At 47.5% G+C, this 22,298-nt stretch overlaps 1 protein-coding gene across 1 annotated transcript in view; it reads right to left on the reverse strand.

Moving 5' to 3' along the window:
• The window catches only part of Card11 (caspase recruitment domain family member 11), a 103,187-nt gene that overhangs the window by 34,005 nt on the left and 46,884 nt on the right, over positions 1-22,298 (reverse strand). Inside the window, exon 3 of the mRNA XM_010642813.3 lies at positions 5,755-5,886. Coding sequence (XP_010641115.1) covers positions 5,755-5,761 — 7 coding nt within the window. The 5' untranslated portion in view covers positions 5,762-5,886. The remainder of the gene's footprint in view (positions 1-5,754; positions 5,887-22,298) is intronic.

Consider the following 22,298-nt stretch of genomic DNA (forward strand, 5'->3'; position numbering starts at 1 on the left):
ATATTGAACTTGAATCTCCAGAATCATGAGCTGCAATAAACCTCTCTTCACTTCCTAAGTAGCCTGTGTCAGGTATTCCGTGATATGAACAGAAAGCTAATACAGTATGCAGGTCTTGCACTTCTTTTGTTAAATTTATTCCTAAGTATTTTATTATTTTGATGACATTGTAAATGGGAATTGCTTTCTTAATTTCATTTTTCAAGTGATAATTGTTGGTGTAGAGATACACAAATTCTGAAACCTTGCTGAAATCATTTCCTAGTTTTAATGATTTGTTAGTAGATGCCTTAGGATTTTCTCTATATAAGATCACGTCATGTGCAAATAGAGAGAGTTTTAATTCTATCTTTCCAATGTGGATGCTCTTCATTTCTCCTTCACATGTAAGTGCCCTGCCTAGAACTTCTAGTATATTGTTATTTAGAAGTGGAAAGAGTAGACATTCTTCTTTTATTCTTGATCTGAGGGGGAACATATCAACCCATTCATCATTAAGTATATTAGCTGTTTTGTTTTATTTTTAAATGGATAAAACAGTTTATCAGGTTAAGAGAGTTCCCTTTATTTCTAGTTGTTGAATATTTTTGTCATGAAAGGATCCTTGATTCTGTCAAATACTTTTCCTCAATCTATTGAGATTAGTATATGGTTCTGCTTTTTATCCTATTGATATGATACACTGCATGAGTGAACTTTCAGATGTGAAGAAAATCTTGTATTCCTGTGATAAATCCCACTTCCTCATGGTAGTATCTCCTTCTTTTTCTTCTTCATCTCCTCCCTTAACCTCCCCCACTTTTTTTTTTTGGTACCGGGCATCGAACTCAGGTCCTTGTGCTTGTGAGGCAGGCAGCAGAACCACTGAACTAAATTCCCGGCCTTATCCTCCCCCACTTTTTGAGACAGGCTCTCAGTCAGGTTGGTGTCAAATTTGCTATGTCTCCTAGATTGAACTTGGATTTGTGAGCCTCCCCCTCAGTTCCCCAAATGCTGGGATTACAGCACACACCATCACATCCAGCTCAATCACGGTGTTTACTTCTTTATGTGTGTTGCTGGATTGCTAATTCACTAGTATTATTTAGAATTTTTACATCCATATTCACGAGAGACACCAGTCTAGTTTCTTTTCCTGTGATGTCATTGTCTGGCTTTGATATCAAATCACACTGGCTCACAGCATGAGATGGAAAGTGTTTTCTTTTTTTCCTTATCACTTCAACTTTTGGGAAGATTTTCTGAAGAATCAATATAATTTTTCTTGTTAAGTAGAATTTATAATTAGAGACATTGGGGTATAGTTTTCTATGAGTTATTATTTACTTTATGAGTTATTATGATTGTTTTCATGGATTTACTCTCTTTCCTTGTTGTAGGTCAGTTCATATTTTCCGTTTCTCTTGAGCTAGTTTCAGAAGTTTGTGACATCCTAGGAATTTATCCACTTCAGGCAAGACATCTAATTTATCAACAGTAATTGTTCATAGTTTCTTTTCTACTCCTTTTGTCTCCTTAAAGTTCAGTTATAATGTTCCCTCTTCCATTTCTCTTTCTAGAAATTTAAGTTTTCCTTCTTTTTTTCCAGGCAGCCCAGCTAAAGTTTTCTCAATTTTGTAGATATCTCTTTTTCTTTTTCCTTCAGTATGCAGGATCAAACTCAGGACCTTGCACTTGCAAGGCAGATGAGGTACCACTGAACCAAATCCCTGGCCCTGTTGATATTTCAAAGAATCAACATTTGTTCTCATACTGCATATCAAACCCAGGGACTTCACACTGAGCCCTCTAGTCCCTTTAATCTTTATTTTGAGGCAGGGTCTTGCTAAGTCACTAAGTTGCCCAGATTCTCAAAGTGCTGGCATTATAGCATGTGTCACTGTACCCAGCTAAGAATCAACTTTTGATTTCATTGATTTTTCTCTATTCTTTTTCTATTTTCAGATCAATTTATTTCTTTGTTAGTATTTATTTTCTTCTTTCTGCTCAATTTGGGTTTAGTTAGTTTTACTTTTTCTACTTTTGTAAGGTAGGAAGGTTGGTTGTTTGTTTCAGGTCTTTTTTCCTTTTCAGTATAGGCATTTATAGGTATCATTTTTGCTCTGTGCATTGCTTTAGTTACATCCTGTAGGTTTTTGTATATTGCGTCTCCACAACATATTTGCTTATTTCTAATTCCCATGTGATTTCTAATTTCCTTTGCAATTTCCTCTTTGACACATTCGCTACTTAAGAGTAAGCCATTTAACTCCCCCATATTTGTAAAGTTCCTAAATTTCCTTCTATTATTAGTTCTAACTTCATTCCATTATGGTTGGAAGACATACTCTGTCACTGTGATACTTTCAAACTTACTGAGGTTTGTTCTGTAGCCTAGAATGTAGCCTAATCTGGAAAATGTTTCATGTTGTGGGTGAAAATACGTGTAATTCTGCTGCTATCAGATGGAATGTCCACAGATTTCTGTTAGGACTACTTTTTTTACAGTGCTGTTCAAATCTCCCATTTCTTGATTTCTGTCTAGTTGTTCTACCCATTATTGAAAAATAGGGCAATAAAGTCTCAAGCTATTATTGCTGAATTGTATATTTCTCCCTCCAGTTCTTCCAACCTTTGCTTTGCATATTTGGTGCTCTGTTAAGTGCACAGAAAATTCCCTGGTGGTATATTATTATGAAATGTTCTTCTCTATTTCTAGTAATATTTTTGTTTTAAAGTTTATTTTATCTGCTATTGGTGTAGCCATTCCAGCTCCCTCATGGTTGTTGTTAGCATGGTATATATCTTTCTGACCTTTTATTTTTCATCTCTTTACATTTCTGAATCTTGAATGTGCCTACTGTATACAGCATACAGGTGATCTTGTTTTTTAAAGTCCAACTTGATAATCTCTCATTTTTGATTGGTTTATTCTTTTTAAATTGTGTATATGATTCCATTGTAAGAATATACAATTTTTTATACATTCCCTCATTGCTGGATATTTAATTTCTCCCCAGTTTTCACCTGAATACTTAGAAAAAATGGAAACAGCTGAATTATTCAGCAGTAGACATTCTTGATCTTTTTGCACTATAGGGTGCTCAGTGCGCATTTTAAAAGCACATGGTAGCTGGGTGTGATAGATAGTGCATACTTGTAATCCCAGGACTCTGGGTTACTGAGGCAGAAGCATGGCAGTTTGGAGCCCAGCCTCAGCAACAGAGTGACTTAGCGAGACTCTTGTCTCAAAACATGAGAAAGGAATGGGTGTAGCTTAGTGCAAAAGCCCTGGGTATAATTCCTGGTACCTCTCACCCAACCTCCACACATGGCTTGCTCAGTGCTGTAAGCACAGGAGAGAACTGAGAGTTAGGTGCTAAGAACTTGTGGCCTGCAGGTCAGCAGTGTCAGCCTAGAAAGCAGGGCTTCCCATCCTTCACAGACAAGGCACTGTAGCTGGCATGTGAGACCATAGGTACAGGGTGCTCAGTGCTGCAGAAATGTTTTCTCCCTGCCCAAGTGGTGAAGCAGCCACTCTGGCAGCCATCAGCAAAGAAGGAAATGACTAGGTGACATCTGTTTTCCCAAGCAGAGATGAAAGAGGCTTCCTGCCTCAGAGCAAGGCAACCACAGACCTTCGGCTTTGCAGGAGCCATGATACCAAGAGCACTCTCTGCAGCATGGCTATGGGGCCACTAGGGGCCGAGTGGCCCCTGGGAAAGGTGGCCAGCATGGGAGCATGTGGTAAGCGCCATCTGTGCATGGAGGTAGCAGAGGCATTTCCTGCACAGTCCCTGCCTGTGAGGTGCTCAAAGTTCAGGGCTAGGTGATGTCCGTCTACACAAACAGCTGCAATGTGACATGCAAGAGGCAGCCCAGACCCACAAAAGGGGTGACAGGTGAAATAGCCATGGAACAGAAAGTGCCACCCTGTGCCAACACTGCATCTGACCCCTCCTAGAAATCATACCATAGCCACCCAGAAAGGTGCTGTGATCACCCCAGTTCTGTAGACAAGGAAACCCAGATTCAGAGAGCCTAGCAACTCACTCCAGGACACACAGCAAGTGTGAATTGGGATCCCGCTTAGACCTCCCACACCAAGGCACTCCTAGGACTTCTCACCATGGGGCAGGGGGGCTTCTGGAGCAGGTGTCTGCTGAGCAAGGGGGAGGGTGTGGTACACTGGGTCCAGCTGTCCCCATGGGCAGCCATGAAGAGTGAGGACAATATTGCACCTGTTGCCCAGTGGGGCTCAGCTGCAGACTTGCTAGTGCCTAAGAGAGGCTTTTGTCTCTAGTAGGGCTGAACACTTGTTCACCATGACCAGATCTCCCTCCCCAGTGTGATCCCTGGAGAAATGACCCAAGTGCATCAGGGGACTTAGGCAGGAGGGTAGATAGAAGCATCACGAGCACTCTCGTGTAGGGGAGGGGTGGATAACCCATACATTCCATGGTGGCATCCATCACTGCAGTGACAACGTTAAGAGATACAGCTGTGTGCAGCAGCCCAATGGGCCTCAGGAGCATGAAGCTAAGAAAAAGAAAGTCACTAAAAGCACAAGACAGGAGACTGTCCAAACAAGCTTCAAAGCACACCAAATAAAGTTGGGTGTGGTGGGGCACACTGTAATCCTGGTACTCTGGGAGGCTGAGGCAGGGGGATGGCAAGTCCAGCCCGGGTAACTTAGTGACTTAGTGAGACCCTGCCTCAAAATAAAAAAATGGAGGATATAGCTCAGTGCAAAGGTTGTAAAGTCAATCCCCAGTATCACAATAAAACACCCCAAACTGTCAAAAAGCCACATGCAACAAAACTCTGCTTCCAGGGCATTCAGAAAAACTGCCCTGGAAAGTAAGGGGCTGGACTGATTAGAGTGGAAGTTCACCCTGGGGAGGACAGCTACACAGATGTGACCTTGGGAGGGCACAGGGGAAGTCATGATGCTGCTGCAGCTGGGGCCAGGGCGTCCTTGGCTGTTCTATCACACAGATGCATGCTGTGCATACATCTTCACTGCATGTGAAACACTCATGGACGGCGGGTAGCGAAGCTGCCCTCAAAATAGAACAACGTGCCTTGGACCCAATTTAAAGCGGTTTTCCTCTTCCAAACACTATAACTCAGCCAGACTTGTTGCCATCCCTGGGGGCCAACCCAGCGGTGTATGTCAAGCTCTGGCAGTTTCTTTAACAGTTTGTCCAGAAATGTAGTCTTAGATGCGGAGGCTGTGAATCCCACCAGCCCTCTCTTCTCATGGTCCATCTCTAACCTCATTCAGAGGTGTAAAGTGAGGCAGCCCTGACCCAGCCTGCGTGGGGTCTGGCTTCCAGGTCCCTGGTCCTCAGGTCCCTCTACAAACAGCCCCAAAGCAAGTTAGGCTCCAGGACCAGTCTCTGCGGGGACTGCCTTGGTGCTTGCCTTTTCTGGGAAGCACAGGTCATGGGGACCTACCTTCCCATGCCTAAATTTCATGACAGCCACTGGCACCCTCCTGCCCTCATTCATTTGAGGCATTTATCATGTAGCCCCTCTCACTGTGACAATCAACTCCAACATCTTGATCTCTACCTTCAGTTACCATCCACCAGTTCCACGGCCTCAGTGCAACCATGCCCCTGGCTCCCTGGGCTTTTCGCTGATCGTACACCAAACTGGGCTCCAATCACAGCCTGCTTCTTGCCCCTCCCTTCCTTGACACCCCTCACTGAGTCGCAGAGAACCCCATTTACCATTTTTCGATTAAAAGAGATGACACAAGTACAGTACCTGGCATGTGGCAGGTGCTCAAAATATAGAAGCTGCAGAGCTGTCTCTGAGCTCTGACACATACACTTTCTGCTGGCTCCTGTCCTCACTCAGCCAATCTCCCACTGGATCTGCAGCCTGGATGGCTGGGACCTGAAAAGAGAAAGACTATCAGACCTGGAGCAGGGGTGCAGGATGGAGAGGAAAGGGAAAGTCATGGATCAAAGGCTGAGTGCTCGGCTATGGAAGAAAGGCCAGGACGTGCAGGTGACAGTGACAGGTGGGCCATTACAGTACCTAGCAGGGGAGAAGGGCTTCTGCCCTCTCCAGTGGCATAGGCATCTGGGAAGGCCACAGACAGACCTCTATGGGTAGAGACCTTGGGTGGCCATGGGGTGACTCCTGGCCAACATGCAAGTCCTCTGCAGGTCTGACCACCATGCTTGCTGAGCCGCTCTCAGAGGCTACAAACTCAAGTTGAAGGCAGCAAGCAGTGTCCTGACCTGGCAGAGCTGGCTTTGCTGTGAATCACATCTCCTGCCTCCAGCTTGCCATGGGCCTGGGGAGGAAGCTGCCGTGGTTCACACAATCTAATTTCCCAAGGGTGGAATTGTTCACAGTGGCTGACGAGGCCATTGTGAAGGCCCGGTTCAGCTGCTCCAGGGTCCAGTTGGGCCTCTGAGCTTTTCGGAGCAGGACGATTTCTCCTGGGAAAGGAGGCCGGGGAGAGGGACGGAGGCCTTGAAGCTTGGCAAGATGAAAAGGGAGGGGACTTCCACCTGCCCTGACAGCTGTTCCAACTCCTGGAGGTCCTTGGCAGCTGCCCAAGACCCCTCTGTGCTGCAGTGATGAGGACTCTGGACACTGCTGTGTAATCAAGAACTCGCTGGTCTTGGCTTTGAGCATTAATCATAGGTGACACCAGGTCTCCCAGAGCTGATGGAAGCTGCTCCTGCTGGTGTGGAGCAGGTGGGGGAGCTGTCAGAGGCCCTGGGCGGGGGAGGGACAGGGACACATCTCTGGAGGACACTTTCTCCTTGGTCTCCTCATGGCCTCCCTGTGCTGTGGTGGGGACAGGAGCCACATGGCTGCCTAAGACTGTGGCCAGGGCTGCGAGCCTCTGAGAACCCTCGCCTCAGGGAAGGTCTGCAGAGCCACAGGCCTGTGAGCGACTGCGGGGAACTGATAATCTTCTGCATTTAAAAAAAAAAAAAAAAAAGACTGTGTTTCTTTTATCAGCCATCAGAAGAGGCTTCTTATTTATTTTTAAATTTTAAGAGAGGTTTTAATTCTAAGAAAGGGAAAACAGGTCTGCACAATTCCCTTTGCCATTCTCCCTTCCTGCCATGTCAACACAGATTGGGGAAACTGACTCACAGCCAACCGTGAGGCTGAACTTTCTTACTGTGGCTTTAGGACTTTGATTAAAGATTAGAGAACTTGGCCCTAAGGCCAGAGAAGATTTCTAGGATTCTTTTTTGATAAATCAATCTTTTGACTGCTTGAGATACTGGCTTTGGGGTATAATATTGAGTGGATAGAATCAGTATCCCGATGCTTATGTACAATCCGCTGTGTACAAGGCACATTGGTAGGCATAATAAAAAGCTCTCGAAGACTCCTTGAGGTAGTGGCATCATTGTCACTATTACCGTTTTACAGCCCAGAAAATAAAAGCCAGGAGAAGTTCAAGGTCACAGCATAAAGGTGGGATTTGGATCCAAAATTCTTTGATTCCCCTTAATCACTATTGTAGAAACACTAGAATTGTTTACCAAAAAGTTTACTTTGCAAAGGGCTAAGACCAGAAAGTATGTGTACAAAAGCTACCAGTAATGTCACTTCAGTACATGAGTGTAAGGCAGAACTAAGATCAAGTTCCAAGAATGGCAGATGTGAGCTGGTCCACAGGGAAGCAGGTGATAGGCAAGATGCACCTGCTTTTTTTTTTTTTTTTTTTTCTTTTATATACTGGGGATTGAACCCAGGGCCTTCACATTGAGCTACATCCCCATCCCTTTTTAAAGTTTTTTTTTTCTTTTAAATTTTGAGACAGGGTCTTAAAAAGTTTCTTGTGCCGGGCTCAAACGTGTGATCCTCCTGCCTCAGCCTCCTTCAGTGCTGGAGTTACAAGTGTAATCCATGCCCAGATGTACGCTCATGTCTTCTTGTATCCTTCTTGAGAATAAACAAAGAACCAAGGCAGCAGAAATTTTAAATCAATGAGTTTGGAAGATTAAATTGAAGAAATTTCCCCAAAAAGTTAAGTAAAAAGTTAAAAAGAAGGAAGATAAGAAGGGAGGGAGAGAGAAGGAAGCCAATTTAAGAGTTCTAGTATCTGGTAAATAGGAATCCCTGCAATACCTTACAGAGATTGTCAAAGAGAAATGACTTTAGCGATCACCTTACAAGCTTATTTTACTTTTTAACTCTGCATGACTCGTATTTTAATTTAGCAGAACAAAACAAAACAAGACAAAAAATCCGAGTAAACATCAGCAACAACTAAACACATGCAAATGGTTGGAAATACAGGCAGTGCATTTAAGTATGAAGCATCAATAGTCGCCTCCATTTGCTGCACACCTGTGTTCTATCTTTTGTAATGTTGCGAGACAGCTTACCCTTGTGTAAACAGAAAGTGCTGACTGCATGCCCAGCACTTCTTAGATGTCACTTCACTTGTCCTTCACAGGAACTAAGTTAGGTTGGTTTAATTATTTAAATTTTATGGATGAAGAAGTAGGGTCAGAGAATTGAATAACACAGTGCAGTCTCGTAGCCAGTGGTGGAAGAGCAGAGTCCAGCTCAGCCCTCTTAGATGTCCCATCATCTGATCTTAAACTAGAAATCTAAGAGCAAGCACTTATTAAGCATAACCTCTTATATAACCAATGACATTCCTTGCTTCCACACTTCCAGATTTTCTTTTTTATTACTTTAATCCCTCGTTTTGCTGAAGCACATCCTCTAGTAGCTGTCTCTGAAAAGGTACATGGTAGTTGCTATATGGTATGCACTGTTCTATGTAGATAATCTTTGGTATGTGAACTATCCTATTTAATACATACAACAACTCTATGAGGTAATTATTCCTGCTCTCTTCATTTTGCAGAAGAGGAAACCAGTGCTCTGAGAGATCCAATAACTGTCTGTCTCATCTTGTATCCCCAGTAGAATTTAGCATGGGGCCTTACTCTTAGGAGATCTTCAACACATATTTATATTTTTTATTTATTTTATTTTATTTTTTTTGGTACGGGGGATTGAACTCGGGTCCTTGCTCTTGCAAGGCAGGCCACCGAACCGCTGAGCTAAATCCCCGGCCCCACATATTTATATATTTATTATAAATATCTAATCTTGAATAAAATAAACAATGAGATTGGTATTGCTTCAAATCCAGAAAGCTTCGGAAGTGAGGGCAGACACTGGGTGAACAATGGGGAAAGACATTTTTTCTTTCTAAGAGGAGTCCAGCACTGAATCTTTAGAACCAGAATTTAGCCAGGAGTCAGTTAGATAAATGCATCTCTGGTTAATTGATTTGCCTGAGTGATTGGAGTGACCAGCTTGAGATGCAGGGTTTAATTACTCCAATGAAACTCCTCCTAATTGAAAGGACATCTGGCAAAAAAAAAAAAAAAAAAAAAAAAAAAAAAAAAAAAAAAAAAAAAAAAAAGGGCAAAGATTGTTTAGGATACTCTGCTGCCTGTGAGAAAGGACTGAAGAGCTGACAGCCCTGAGGCATTGCCTTCCACCCAACTCCCACCCTCCAACTCCCCTTCATGCTTACGAAAAGGGCACTTGCAGAAGGAGCTAGAAACTTCACCCTGCGAGATTCTCCTTCACATCACAGTTAACTTGTTAACCTCTGTCTATCTCAGCTCATTCAACCAAAATGTTGACAGGATAATATTTCCCATCAATTAGCATGTGTGCAGCAATCAGTAGAGCTGCACTGATACATATTTTGAAAGCAGCAATTATCATCTTAAATTTACAGTGGAGGGGCAGATACTGCCAGCTGCCAGCCCAATATCCAATCTCTCTTGTTATCCGATCCCCAATTTTTTGCAGCATTAACTGAGCCCATCTTAAAAACTGTATTCCTAGCCTCTCTTCCAACTAGAAGTGGCTGACTGATACAATTCTGCATAAGTATAGGTTCTAGGTGAGACATCAAGGTAGCCTCTTTAACAGGGGTAGGGATTTGGGTGACAAGAACCTTTTATCTTTCCTTGTCTTCCTACCTGGAATGTGAGTGTGCTACTTGGAAGTAGGGCAGCTACCCTGTGACCATGAAGACAAGGCCATATTCTAAAGATGATTGAATAGGATGCTACAAGAACCTTGGGTAATAGGTGACACTCTTGGAAATCTAACCTTTGAATTCTTGGTCCATGAGAAGAATAGCATCACTAGTATGTATAAAATCTGATTTTATTTCTATTACTTAAAATTGAAAGAAATATCCTAACAGATACAGGTGATGTATAAAACTCATGCCTTCTAAGTCAGACTGGTTCCAACCACAGACTTCTGAGCCCTGAAATCTAAGCAAAAGCCTTATCTATTTGCTCCTGTTCCTTTTATCTAGTTATAAAACCACGGTGGGCAAGTGATCAGCAAAGCACTACCCATGTGTAAATTACCATGGGGGAATACACAAATGAGGTGCCACTGGGGGACCAACAAGGCAGAGAGGACACAGGGATCCCCTGAAAAACTGGACTAGCGGCCTCCATTGTCACCCAGGTAGCAATACTCCTCAGTGGGCTGTACCACTTATTCTCAGGTAATCCCAGCAAAGGGGCAGTGGTTTCTGTGGATATAAATGTACCTTTTAGGACAGGAAAGAAGCATTCATAGGAAGTAAGAGTGGGAGGGTGTGGCCCTATCACAGATCCCAGAGACCTAGGCTATGCCCCGACACCTTCTGTGGGAGCTTTGTTCTCAACCCAAGACATCTGAATTTGTTTTTTTCCCCCTCTAAGTTTATTGGTACATTTATATTTATCACTGGGATCTTGTACCTTTACATGATATCAAGGCATCTGATTTTGGAAGGACACATACCTCTTACATTACTGAGAGAGACATTGCTCCTCCCAGCTTTTATTTTTCTGATAGTACCGCAGGAACGCTTTTAAAAAGAGCACAATTAGGAGTGACAGATTTAAATTGTTCTGAAATGCATATCGATTTAGTGCATTGGCTCTTTATGAGCATTTGCCCCATCTGGATTCCAGAGCTGTGCACATGGCAGATGGAAAACTTGGTGGCCACTCTGAGCTGTGGCAGGGACACCCTGCCAAACCCAAATCACAGGGTGTGATCACCTTCTTGGACTCTTATGAGAGTCAGCTTTGGAAAGGAAATGCTGACCCTCCTGCTGTTCTTTTTGATGCTGGGTGAGCACACAACTCTCACCCTGGAGGCTGGTAGCTACCGAGACCACCTGCTGATTTCAATTAGAGATGCCTCCCTGTTTTCAAAGGGGGACCCTCTGCTTTCCTGGGGAGCTCTTTTCCTCTGGCACATGTACTTATGTCTTGGCTGTTTTCTTGTGGTTGGGACCAGGAGTCAGCTGGGGAGCCCACTGATCCTCTGAATTCCTCAGGTTGGCCTCATGGGGAGCCATGGTATCTGGCATGTTGTGGTTCTTCAATCAATGTCTGTTGAATCCAGTGCTGTCATGATCTGAGGATTGGTGATAAAGACATTCTGTTGTTGTTGAATCGTACTTAGCGTTCGTCAGCTCAGAAGGAAGCAACTGACCTGGGCTGGCTGCTCTGGGGTCTTGCTAGCTGCTCCAGGAGAGGTGACAACGCTTTCCTTGGGATTTCTACCCTCTTTTGCCACTCTGAGCCCTTGGGAGGAAGACCTGTGTTGCCCTGGTGTGCTTCTAGCACACTCTGGCTCACCACTGATTGTGAGCCAAGAACACACAAGTTTCCTTCCAAGTCCAGCCCAGAGACTCTATGCAAAAGCAGCTCAGACACAGAGCATATTTTTGTGCATGAGGAGGGAGGAAACGATGAGTTGCCTTTTGATCTGGAGAGTCAGGGAGGTGATGTGGCAGTAGCAGAATCAAAACACGGGAAAGTCCCTGCCCTACTCTGGAGTGTGAAACAGCATAATCCTGCTCCTGGGAGCCTTTGGGGCCGGCTGTGAATGTTTGGGGTGGGCCCAGAGGCCCCAAGAACCTTCTCAGTGAAAAGGTTGGGTCCTCCACGAGTTGCGTAGAAAAGGTCACCAGCATCATCAAATAAGAGCTCCACCCAGAGAGAAGCCACAACGAGAAGCAAGAGGATTCTAAATCTTCCCCTTTATCTTTTTCCCTTCCCACTTGGCTGGCACCAGAGTCCCAAGGGAGCCCGCAGTAAGGTTCAAATGGCAGAGCAGGCTGGCCCTGGATGCCTTTGGACGCCAACCTGAGGAGCGTCTGCCAAGTCTGTAATGAGGACATCCTGGGGTGGAACCAGGGCAAGGAGCAGGGGGAGCCCCACTATTCACTCATTCACTCACTTAATTCATTCAGTATTACTACATGCAGAAGGCAGAAAAATGAGGAAGGAAAAAAACTTTATGATAAGGTTCAGGGGAAAAGAATAACAAGACAAGGACAAGTGAGAATATAGTACAAGTGACCAACACAGAAGCATCCAATGCCACAGGAATGGGGAGAGCACCTGAGGGGCTGAGAAATGGGCTCACTGGGGGAGGGGATGAAAGAGGCTGTGAGACCACTCTGCATCTGGAGAAAGGAGGGAGAGGGAGAGGGAGGAGGCAGCCTGACCACAGCCCAACCTGGAGATAGAATATATTTTTATCAGTGTTAGACGCTGAACCGAGGGCTTCTTGCATACTAGGCAAGGGCTCACCACTGAGCCACACTCCCAGTCCCTGCCCCATATTTAAAGGTAAGCATTGCTTAGATGGCAAAAACCAGAGCCGTGGCTCATGACTCATCATGGGATTCCACTGGACTCAGGGCTGCCGCCCGCAGCCAAGATAAGGCTGTCTCTCCATCAAGAGACCATCCTAGCCAGAGACTCATCACGGGTTTCCTTTGAGCCTTTGGCCATCGGCAGCACACAGACCTGCATTTACGAGACATGCCGAAAATAGAGTTGGACTTGATGTGGCAATCATTTAAAATGCACTTCCAGTCACAGGGCTGTTTTATGAAACAACCTAGGAGCAGGCAAATGTAGTAACACTTCTAAGCATATCTCTGCATTTGAAAGTAACTCTGCTGACTTTTTCCCTCAACTAGGTTAGTAGCTGGAAAAAATACAGGGCTTGGGTTTTCTTGTACTGGAGCGGGCCATGGCTTGGGCTTCTGGCTTCCTACTTCTCTATGATCATTCAAGGGTCTATGGACCCATGAGGTTGGGAGATGGCTCCTCAACCAGAACAGGAACCTGCCAGGAAGGAGGCTTGCGACCTGGGGTGCACAGGGCTGCCAGCTCTTCTTTCTCAAAAGGCCTTCAGGTCTGGCCAACACCAGGTGCAGGAGGCAGTGGTCCTGGGCTGTATTCAGGTCCCAGACTTATTTATTGTACACTGTGTTGTTCAAGGTATAAGGTCAAACCTGCACTTTCTCAGCTATGGCTTTGGTGGGCAGGTTTCCAGGCCCCACAAGAAAAAGGTGGTGGATTTCAGGGCTTGGCGTGAGAGAGGCTTTGTCCAGTGAGCCGCTGTCTCTGGAGGTTCCTTCTGTTGTTGACTGAGAGAGTCTGGAGGTTGGGCAAGGCCCCCACACAAAAGAAAGATGCAGCCTCTGCCCTCCAGAGCTTAAAGTTGGGTATGCTTATTGGTGCAAAGTGACAGATTCCTCCAAACAAAGTAAGAGATGTAGGGGAAAAGTTGCTGAAATTCAACCATTGCTAAACAAAAATGAAGTCAAACTTGAATAATGTTTGAGTAAAGAGGTAAGGCTGACAGCTCCCCCTTATAAGCCAGCTTCAAACCTGAGACACAAACAAGAAGTCCCCACCTAGGTGCTCTGTCACTCTGCACCCTGTAGAATTCAGGGAAAACCTGAAACCATACTGATCCTTCTGCCTGGGCTTCTGATGTGAAGCTCCCCTACCAGGTGGAGGTATCATCTTTTTAAATCTCTCATTTCCTTGTACACCCTGTGGCTCAGCAAGCATTCTACAGAAGTAGGTATTTAATATTTATGAAGTGATTGATTTCCAGTAAGCACTGGCTTCCTTTTCCTTGTCATCGTTCCCTCTCTTTGGCTGATAAGACCTTTCTGTCCTTGTGTGTATTGAGGGCTACAGCCATGACAGCTGCCAACCAGCTCCTCTGTCCTCCACTTGTCTAGTGGTTCTGCTGCACCTGCAGTTTGGAGTTCAGTGCCAAACCCTTCCCACAGTCTCAATCAGTCACAGCTACAGTGAGAGACATCCTCCAATTTCTGACCTGCAGGGACAGTCATCGTGGCACCAAGCATCTTTACTGGGGAAGCGTAGGCAAGCCAGTGGGTCCTGTACTCCATGGGGCTGGTGGTCCAGGTGCTGGTTCTCCAACACCATGTCAATGTCACCGCTGTGGCTGAGGGATCTTCTATATCTTTAAGAAAAGCACTCCAGCTCTCCATGGGGGTGTTCTAAGTTTGGCTCTGTTTGTTGGACTCTAGTTCTTTGAAAACTGATAATGTGACATCAGCCAGAACTTGTGGAATTGCATGGACCTTGTCTTAACTCTTTCTCTGTGGAAGGGGACAAGAAAGTCATGGTAGCACCTCCAGCAGGTGAGCTTTGGGACAGACGTTCCCAGATAGCCAGGCCCTGTGACCATCCGCAATAGACATGCAGTTGGGGTCACATGGCATCTAAGAAGACAGGGTTGTGGCACAGAAGGCTGGGAAGCCCAGTCCTCTTGGTCCTGCCTGTTCATTCTTAGGTCATCAGTGACCAGATCCCAGGCAACTCAGGACCAGGCTGGGCTTCCCAGGAAGAGCATGAATAAGCAAGGCACTGGCCACAGATTGCAATAGTGATGCTTAGTTTTTGACTGGACAGGAGGTTAAGATGAATGCCTCAAAGTTCAGCGCACCTGCTCACTCTGGAAAGAGCAACTGCATAATTTAAAAGAGCAATGACTACCACCTCTCAACCCCAGGACTGGCGGCCCGGCCTCCGAAGTTCTAATCAGTATCATCCCCTGCCTCCTGTGTGTCTGTCTTGTGGCAGCATTTCTAGAAGAATCGAGCAGGAGCCGTAGGTCCAGGGCTCTTATTACTGCTATTACCCAACAATGAGCATTTCCATTGGGACTAGGTGGGCACAGAAGCAACATTCAATCTGCTTCGAGTTTCCAGGCTGGGAAACTCTGCCAAGCAGACGCTGAGGGAGTGTGTAGTTAAAATGCATTAATTGAGCAGCCACTATGTTGGGAGCAAAATAGGTTTGTATAGCCAATTAAATGTGAAGCTACGAGAGGGAGAAAAGATGGAGCAAGAGGGGGACTCAGAAAGGGTCTCTTTACTTGTAATTAACCACAAAATAAACAGCTCTTTCATGGAACAGGGCCCCACACTTCAATTAGCTCCATGTTATTCTGTCCCCTATTAGTTCAGAAAATCGAGGGCTGGCTGTAATTAATTTGTAGAATGTGCTCAGGAGCAGAGCCAAATGGCAGCTTGGAAGGCTGGCAGAGCTGTGCATTTCTCACAAGTGCCTCTGGGAAGGACCCACTCTGGCTCAGCCTCCCTGAACAAGATAGGGTCACCCTGGGGTGAGTGGGGAGGTGGGCAGAGGTCAACATAGGCTGCTTCTGTGGCTGGTGGCAACCAGTTTCCCCCACCTTCTTCTGCCCAATTCCTGTACAGTACCTGGGGTTATAAACCCCTAAGGACAGCGACATTTGAAATACAAACATCTTATCCAAACAATGAAATATTACTGAGCCATAAAAAGGAATGGCGCCTGACATCTGGTTGAACCTTCAAAGTATGACACTGAGTGAAAGAAGCCAGACACCAAAGGCCACATGTTGTGTAACTATTTACATGCAATGTGTTCAGAATGGTCAAATCTATAGGGGTAGAAAATAGATTGGTATAGGTGGCACTCTGCACCCATGGGTTCCCTGTATCTGAGGATCAAAAATATTTGAAAGAAAAAAATTACACCTGTATTGAATCCATATAGACTTTGCCAGGCAAATGTGATACCCCTGAGCTACATCCCCAGCCCATGAGCACTCTTATCCCACTGTTCTTGCCACTTTCTGAAACAGTTCTGAGTTCTCTTTCATGAGAGTCTTTGTAAGGTGTGATCTGAACTATGGTGAGGGCTGCTGCCGATTGCCATTCGGTGGAAAGGCGGGCGGGTAAAAACATGACAGTGTGTCCTCAACCACCCTTCTTCGCCGGATCTGACACCTTCGACCTCTGGCTATTCCTCAGAGCCCAAATGACCGCGAAAAGGAAACTTTTTGAGTTGATTCAAGACATCCAAGCAGCCATGACAGCGGAACTAAAGACACTCGTAGAAGAGGACTTCTGGAACTGCTTCAGAAAGTAGCAAGGACAATGGGTAACGGAGTTCAAGGGGCGGGGGATGAATGACAATGTGTCTTTTACTGTAATGAATTTTAAAGGCTTAAATATTCATCATGTATTTTTATCACACTATTCACAGTTTCCTGAGTGCAAACACACTGGATCCTGGCTGCAAACCCACAGCAAACAGCCTGGCCGGGCGTATTACATCTTTGGCAAAGACACAAAACAATTAGGACTCAGAGAGGGACCATCAGGGGCCCAGGAGTTGTGGGGAAGCTGGATTTGGACCCCAGGAGGTGGCCTGTGGTTTATCACTGGAGGACTGTGGTGGCTTTTCAAAGGTGGAAGTGTCTGGAGAAGGGGACAGGAGGGACTTTTGTGGGGGGCAAGGGCAAAGCACGATGGAACCAGAGTTGGGGGATGGGAGGGAGAGGGTAAGGTTCATAAGAGGACAGGGACGTGGGGCTTGTGATGGAGAAAAGCGAACGAGAACTCAGGGCTTTATTTAGTAACCACAGGTGCAGAGCTGAGAAAAGGAAAGAGAAATGAAAAGCAACACACAGAGAGGGGAGCTGGGGGAGGCGTGGGAGAGCTGGCGAGAGGGCAGGTCCTTAGGGGACTGCTTTGACCTCAGGCCGCATCCCTCCTCCCCAGAGCTCCTGGAGCCACAAACCACCTGAATGTGAACTTGAGTAATTTCCCGGAGTCTGGTTCATCTGTTTTAAAACCATGGGTGATCTTGAAACTTCAAAATACTCAGACTCACACTTTCCACCTTTCTGGGCAAGTAAGAGGGGTCAGGAGCTGAGCAACACAAAACATCTCAGATGCACCTATTCTCTCTCCCAGGCAGACTCTTGGCGAGAGTGAGGGTCAGTCTTGCTCCTCTCCTCTTTCCCTCGCCCCTTCTTCCCCCCACCTCTAATCTACAGTGTAGAAATGTCTTTAAGGGAATTTGTCAGGTTGGCGGCTGGCTTGTGGGTGTTTCTTTTCACTTTCTCTACTAAAACACAAGGCCAGCAAACACGAGACTGTGTCTTTCCGATGCTTTCTGCTTCCTACACCACAGCTGTGATGGAAATAATAGTACCAGGGCTCCGAATGCAGCAGTGAGAGAATTCAGGACTCCTTATGCCCAGACACCATCTCTGCCTTCTCACCACACAGGTGAACAAAGGTAAATCAGATGCCAGCCGGGAAACCTTTTAATGGTGTGCTAATGACACAATCACCAGTAATGAAATGGGGCACCTGTCAAAATTGTACCCAGAAACTGTCGATCAGCATTACTGGACTCAGGGCTGTCGGGACTGTTTCCTTGGTGGTGGAGTGGCAAATCTGGCTGCTCTGTTATCTGTTCCTTCTTGTCTGTGCACTGGGAGCTCTGGAGGAGCCGATTTAGGAAGTCAGGCTTGAAGGTTACATGAGCAAGCACAGGCTGGAGCTCCACCCAGCAGATGGTGACAGCTGGGATTTCCTGCACTGAAGGATGTTACCCACCATGTGACTTTAAGATAGTGTATCCACAGTATCTTCATTCCTTTCCTATTTTAAGGGCCACTTCTAGGACCTGGCTGGCTTTTTTAAACCCGTGAAGATAGTTTAATGCCATGCTAGAAGGCTGTGCAGTCTCTCAGGAGCAGAACTCTAGGGACTGCCAACACCTCTCTAGGCCACAGGACTGAGGGCTCCTGGAGCATTTCACCAGGAATCAAGAAACCACGAAGGCTATAAGAGACCTCCATGGGGAAGCAAACTCTGTTTTTGTGGCCCTGGATCTCCTGCCTCCTTCGGAGGTGCTCACCCCACAATGCCCGGCTTGGGTGTCCTAGTATTTCTGACTCCATTCTGCTTGCGGGCAGGGGTGGGTTTTTGGGGGGTGATGCTGGACCATGTTTAGCAACAGGCTAAATTCTTTGCATATGCAAATCAAGCAACCCTCTGGAGGGATTCAGCAGAAGCCACTGGGGCTGGGGAGGGGCAGTGACCCATCCCAGAGCTGAAGAGGCCCAGGCTGCAGGGCAGTGCTTCATGCTTCCAAACAGGGCTTCTGGAAGCAAGAGCTGCACCTACTTCTTCTCCCCACAACGTCTGGTCCTTCCACTAGATGCACCTGTGCCCGGGGCTTGCTTCTCCTCAGCCCTGGCACTGTCCTCAGAGAGGAGAGAAAAGGCCCCAGGTGGGGCAGTAGGGGCGTCCTCGCTGCTTGGCTCATAGGTTCTGAGGAGAAACCTTTGTAGCTGGGTTCCAGCTCTGCTTGGACCAAGCTGGGGGTGGGGTGAAGCAGGGGCCCCAGTGCCAGCTGCTGAGATCCCACATCTTGTTTAGGAAATTAAGGGATGAGAAGGGGCATTTTGGGAGCCACCGAGTGCCTGTGTATAGACAAGAGCAAGGGGACCAGGTTGGAAGAGAGGGGATCACAGCAACCCTCAGGGTGCAGGATGCAGCCACACCAGTGCCGGACAGGCAGGCGCCAGATGGAAACTGTACTCGCGGGTTTTCAAGCCAGCTGCGTCCCAGCCCTGTCTTCGTGTTTTCTCTCAAATTCCCTCTCTGCTGCTTGTGGTCTGTGAGGCCCCAAAAAATGCCGAGGCTGAGGTTGTAGCTGTCTCCCCCGGAAGCCCACATGGGTGCTGCACTTGGAGGCTGCAGCTATTTTTAGCAGAGGGAGGGAGGGCCGGGTGGGCTGTACACTTCCCCTTTTTTTTCCCTGAGCGCAGTCTGTGGGTGACTTCAACACCATGGAGGAGGAGGCTGGGGACCACAGGGGCCATGCTCTGCATGGGTGCCACAGAGTACCAAAGCACATCTGCCATGGGGGCAGGAGGGCAGGAGGAGTGGGTAGGAGCCCTCTGCCTTTGAACTCTGGTGAGGAGAGAGCAGGGGACTGGAGCACCCCAGTGAAGAGGCTCTGTACACACACACCCTACCTCAACCTCTTCTCTCCACCTCAATACGTCTTAGTGGATGCAGAGCCCAGGCACCCCTGACTCCCTCTTCACCAGCACCACCAGGCATCCTTGGGCCACAGTCCTGTGACAACCCGGGTTTGTCTCCATCCTCCCAGCAGCCCTTCCTGCTGCAGGCTGCCCACCTCCCTCTCTGGGGGACCCTGTGGTGCATCCAGTGGGGAGTGGTTGGAACCATCACAGGTAATGGGGGCTACAAGGGCGTGGGGAGGCTGGAGGGAGGGGCGAAGCAGAAATCACCTGTTCAGCGTCCCAGGCAGGTGGGCACCAGCCCCCTTCCCTTCGTCAAGGCTGTCACTGTGCCCCATTCCCAGATTACCTAACACGTATCTCACCTTACTCTCCGTGTCCCCACACAACAGAGTCACATTACCTTGGGGGGTCTGGTGCCCCTGTTTCCAGCCTGTCACTTCCTGTTCCTTCCTTTTCCCCAAACCTGCAGCGTGATCTGTAAGCTGCAGGCCCACCAGTTCAAAGTGTAATGAGGAGAAGGCTCCACATCACAGAGACACCAGGGGAGTCACAGAGCAGCCACTGGAGGGCTCTTCCTGCCCGTCACCCTCAGAGGCACCTTGGCCTGTGGCCTTGATCAGTCTTGCTCTTTCGTGGACTTCAGGAATACAGGACAGTGTGCTCTGTGTTCCTGCGGGTCTGACTCTTAGCTCCAAACTTCAGAAGCATCAGCTGGGGTGTGTGTCAGCCGCTTGCTCCCTTTGTTACCCAGCAGTAGCCCACCGGCATGTGTGCAGCAGTCTACTCACTGTCTACCGGACGGACATTTGCCTTGTTTCCTGTTTGACTGAACGCTGCTGGACAAGTCTCCGAGGGGACATACACTGCCATTTCTTTTGGGAGTGCACTCTAGAGCAGGAATGACTCATACCGTGGACATCTGCTCCACCTTATAGCACTTCGCGTCTACCAGCGCTGGATCAGAGACCTAGCTCCTTGGCAAGCTTGTCACACGTGCAGCATTAGATTCATCTTCTGCTTTCTAGGCAGGAAGCATGAGGAGACAGGCAAGAAAAGCCTCTCCCAGAGCCTTTGGAGGGAGCACGGCCCCACTGACATCTTGACTTTGGATATCTGACTTCCATGCTCTGACATGGAAGTATCTTTCTGTTGTTTTGAGCTGCCTGGTTTGAGGTCACTTACACATCAGCCCTGGGAAATGCATACATTTTCCCTTCCTCCAGCTGTCTCTGTCAGTCCACCTCCAACACAGCCACACGGTCCTCTCTTACCAATCCCACCACCTCCTCTATGAAGCTTTCCTGGATTACCCTTGTGCCCCCCCCAGCCACCCCAGGGCACCCTCTGGTGAGCTGTGTGTGAGGGGGCATTGCGGGGACACTGTCTGCTGAAGGAGGACTCCCTGGAGGGGGTTGGGGGAGGAGGAGCACAGAAACAAGCTAAAGGTCACAGAGCGAAAGACAATGAACTTCAGAGCTGTGAAGGTCCTGGCCTATCACACCTACCAGACCCTATTTCACACCTGAAGGAATAGACATACAAGAAGTAAACGTCTAGTGAGTTAAAACTACCCTGAACTGTGTGCCCACAACATGCAGATTTGGCTGGGTCCTTTACCCAGGGCTCCTCCCATCATCTTCTCGTGGAATACATCACAGGTCCTCATGTTATGGAAGAGGGTGTAGACTGGGGGGACCCAGGCCCAGGACCCCCATGGGGAGCTAGGATAGAAGCAGGAGTGGATTTCATCGGCTTGCTGATCTTTCTATCGTCTGTGCTTTTGTCTTCCTGCCCTGGAGAACTGATCACCCGAAGAGTGATCAGAGAGGACAGCATCTGCGACATCAGGAAGCTTACACCACTGCACACAGCTGAGGAAGCAGCCTCACCGAGGAGCTGGAGACTTTGCGGAAGGGATGTTCAGCCCTGTCCCAATGCTGCCCGGGTGCCTTGGGTCCCTTCCCACTCTGGCATTCTGACAGCTCCCCATGGCAGAGGCCATGATATATAAATGGCAGGATGACATCTCAACATCTTTTCTCCTCAGAAGAGGAAGAGATTCCCAGGGTGCTTGTCCTGCAAACACCTAAGGGACCCCTGAGAGGGAGCAGGAGGCCGAGTTCTCTCACAACAGCCATGGGGAATAGGGTTGCTGGAGGCCACTGGAAAGGACACCTCAGAGATCCCTTGGAGAAGGCAGCAGTGACTGAGTCACACAGGAGAAGGAAGTGGCCCTCAGGGGCTTCCGGTACACACACCCGGGGGCATGAGCCTGAGTGTGTGGGTGGGAAGTGATTTCTCTACTACAGCAAAAATAAAATAAAACACAAACCAGCTGGCTGTACAACACAGCAACCCCACAGAAGCTTGGGGACCCTAAGATGGACACCTTGACTTGGAGCTCTTTTCCTTCAGCTGTTCCCAGAATGGACCTCATAACAGTTCAGGACCTGGCCTATCTGAAGACTCAGGACTGAGCCTTGTCCTGGCCCTACTTGCTTTATTTGTGTGCCTTGAAACTGTGGTGCAGGCCCTTGACTGCTGACTCAGCTGCAGGAGCCACACTCATAAACTCCTACTTCAAAAAGGTCCAATGATTTTATTTTCTGATCATAAATATGAAGTTTAATTAGCAGCTTGCTGCTAATGAAGTTGCCATGGAAGCCAGCCTGGAGATGCACAGCGTCCCATAAAACAGGACCCATTGTCTTATTAACTCTTCCTTCTCCCTGCCTGCCTGCCCTTCACTAAGACCCTCCCATGGCCACAGGCTTTGGTGGCCTGGGGACCATAGAGGAAGGACAAGGAAGGGCTGCTGGCCAAGGCAGGAACGGGTGTGGGTTCTAGCTCAGGTTCACCCTCCCCAGGTCTCCAGGAAGTTCGTAGCCACTAATTCTGTATGGCTGACTTTGTGGGTTAGCTAGACCAGGTTAATGGATGCCCAGAGAGCTGGTAAAGCATCACAGGGTGTGTCTGGGAGGCAGTTTCTGGCAGAGAGCAGCATCTGACTCAGTGGACTGGGTAAAGAAGGTCTGCCCTGCCCAGTGTGGATGGCACCACCCAACCTGTTGAGGGCTAGGTAGAAAAGAAAGGCA

The sequence above is a fragment of the Fukomys damarensis genome, unplaced genomic scaffold, assembly GCF_012274545.1.
Source record: "Fukomys damarensis isolate Sample0158 unplaced genomic scaffold, DMR_v1.0_HiC HiC_scaffold_17, whole genome shotgun sequence".
In the NCBI taxonomy this organism is placed as follows: Eukaryota; Metazoa; Chordata; class Mammalia; order Rodentia; family Bathyergidae; genus Fukomys; species Fukomys damarensis.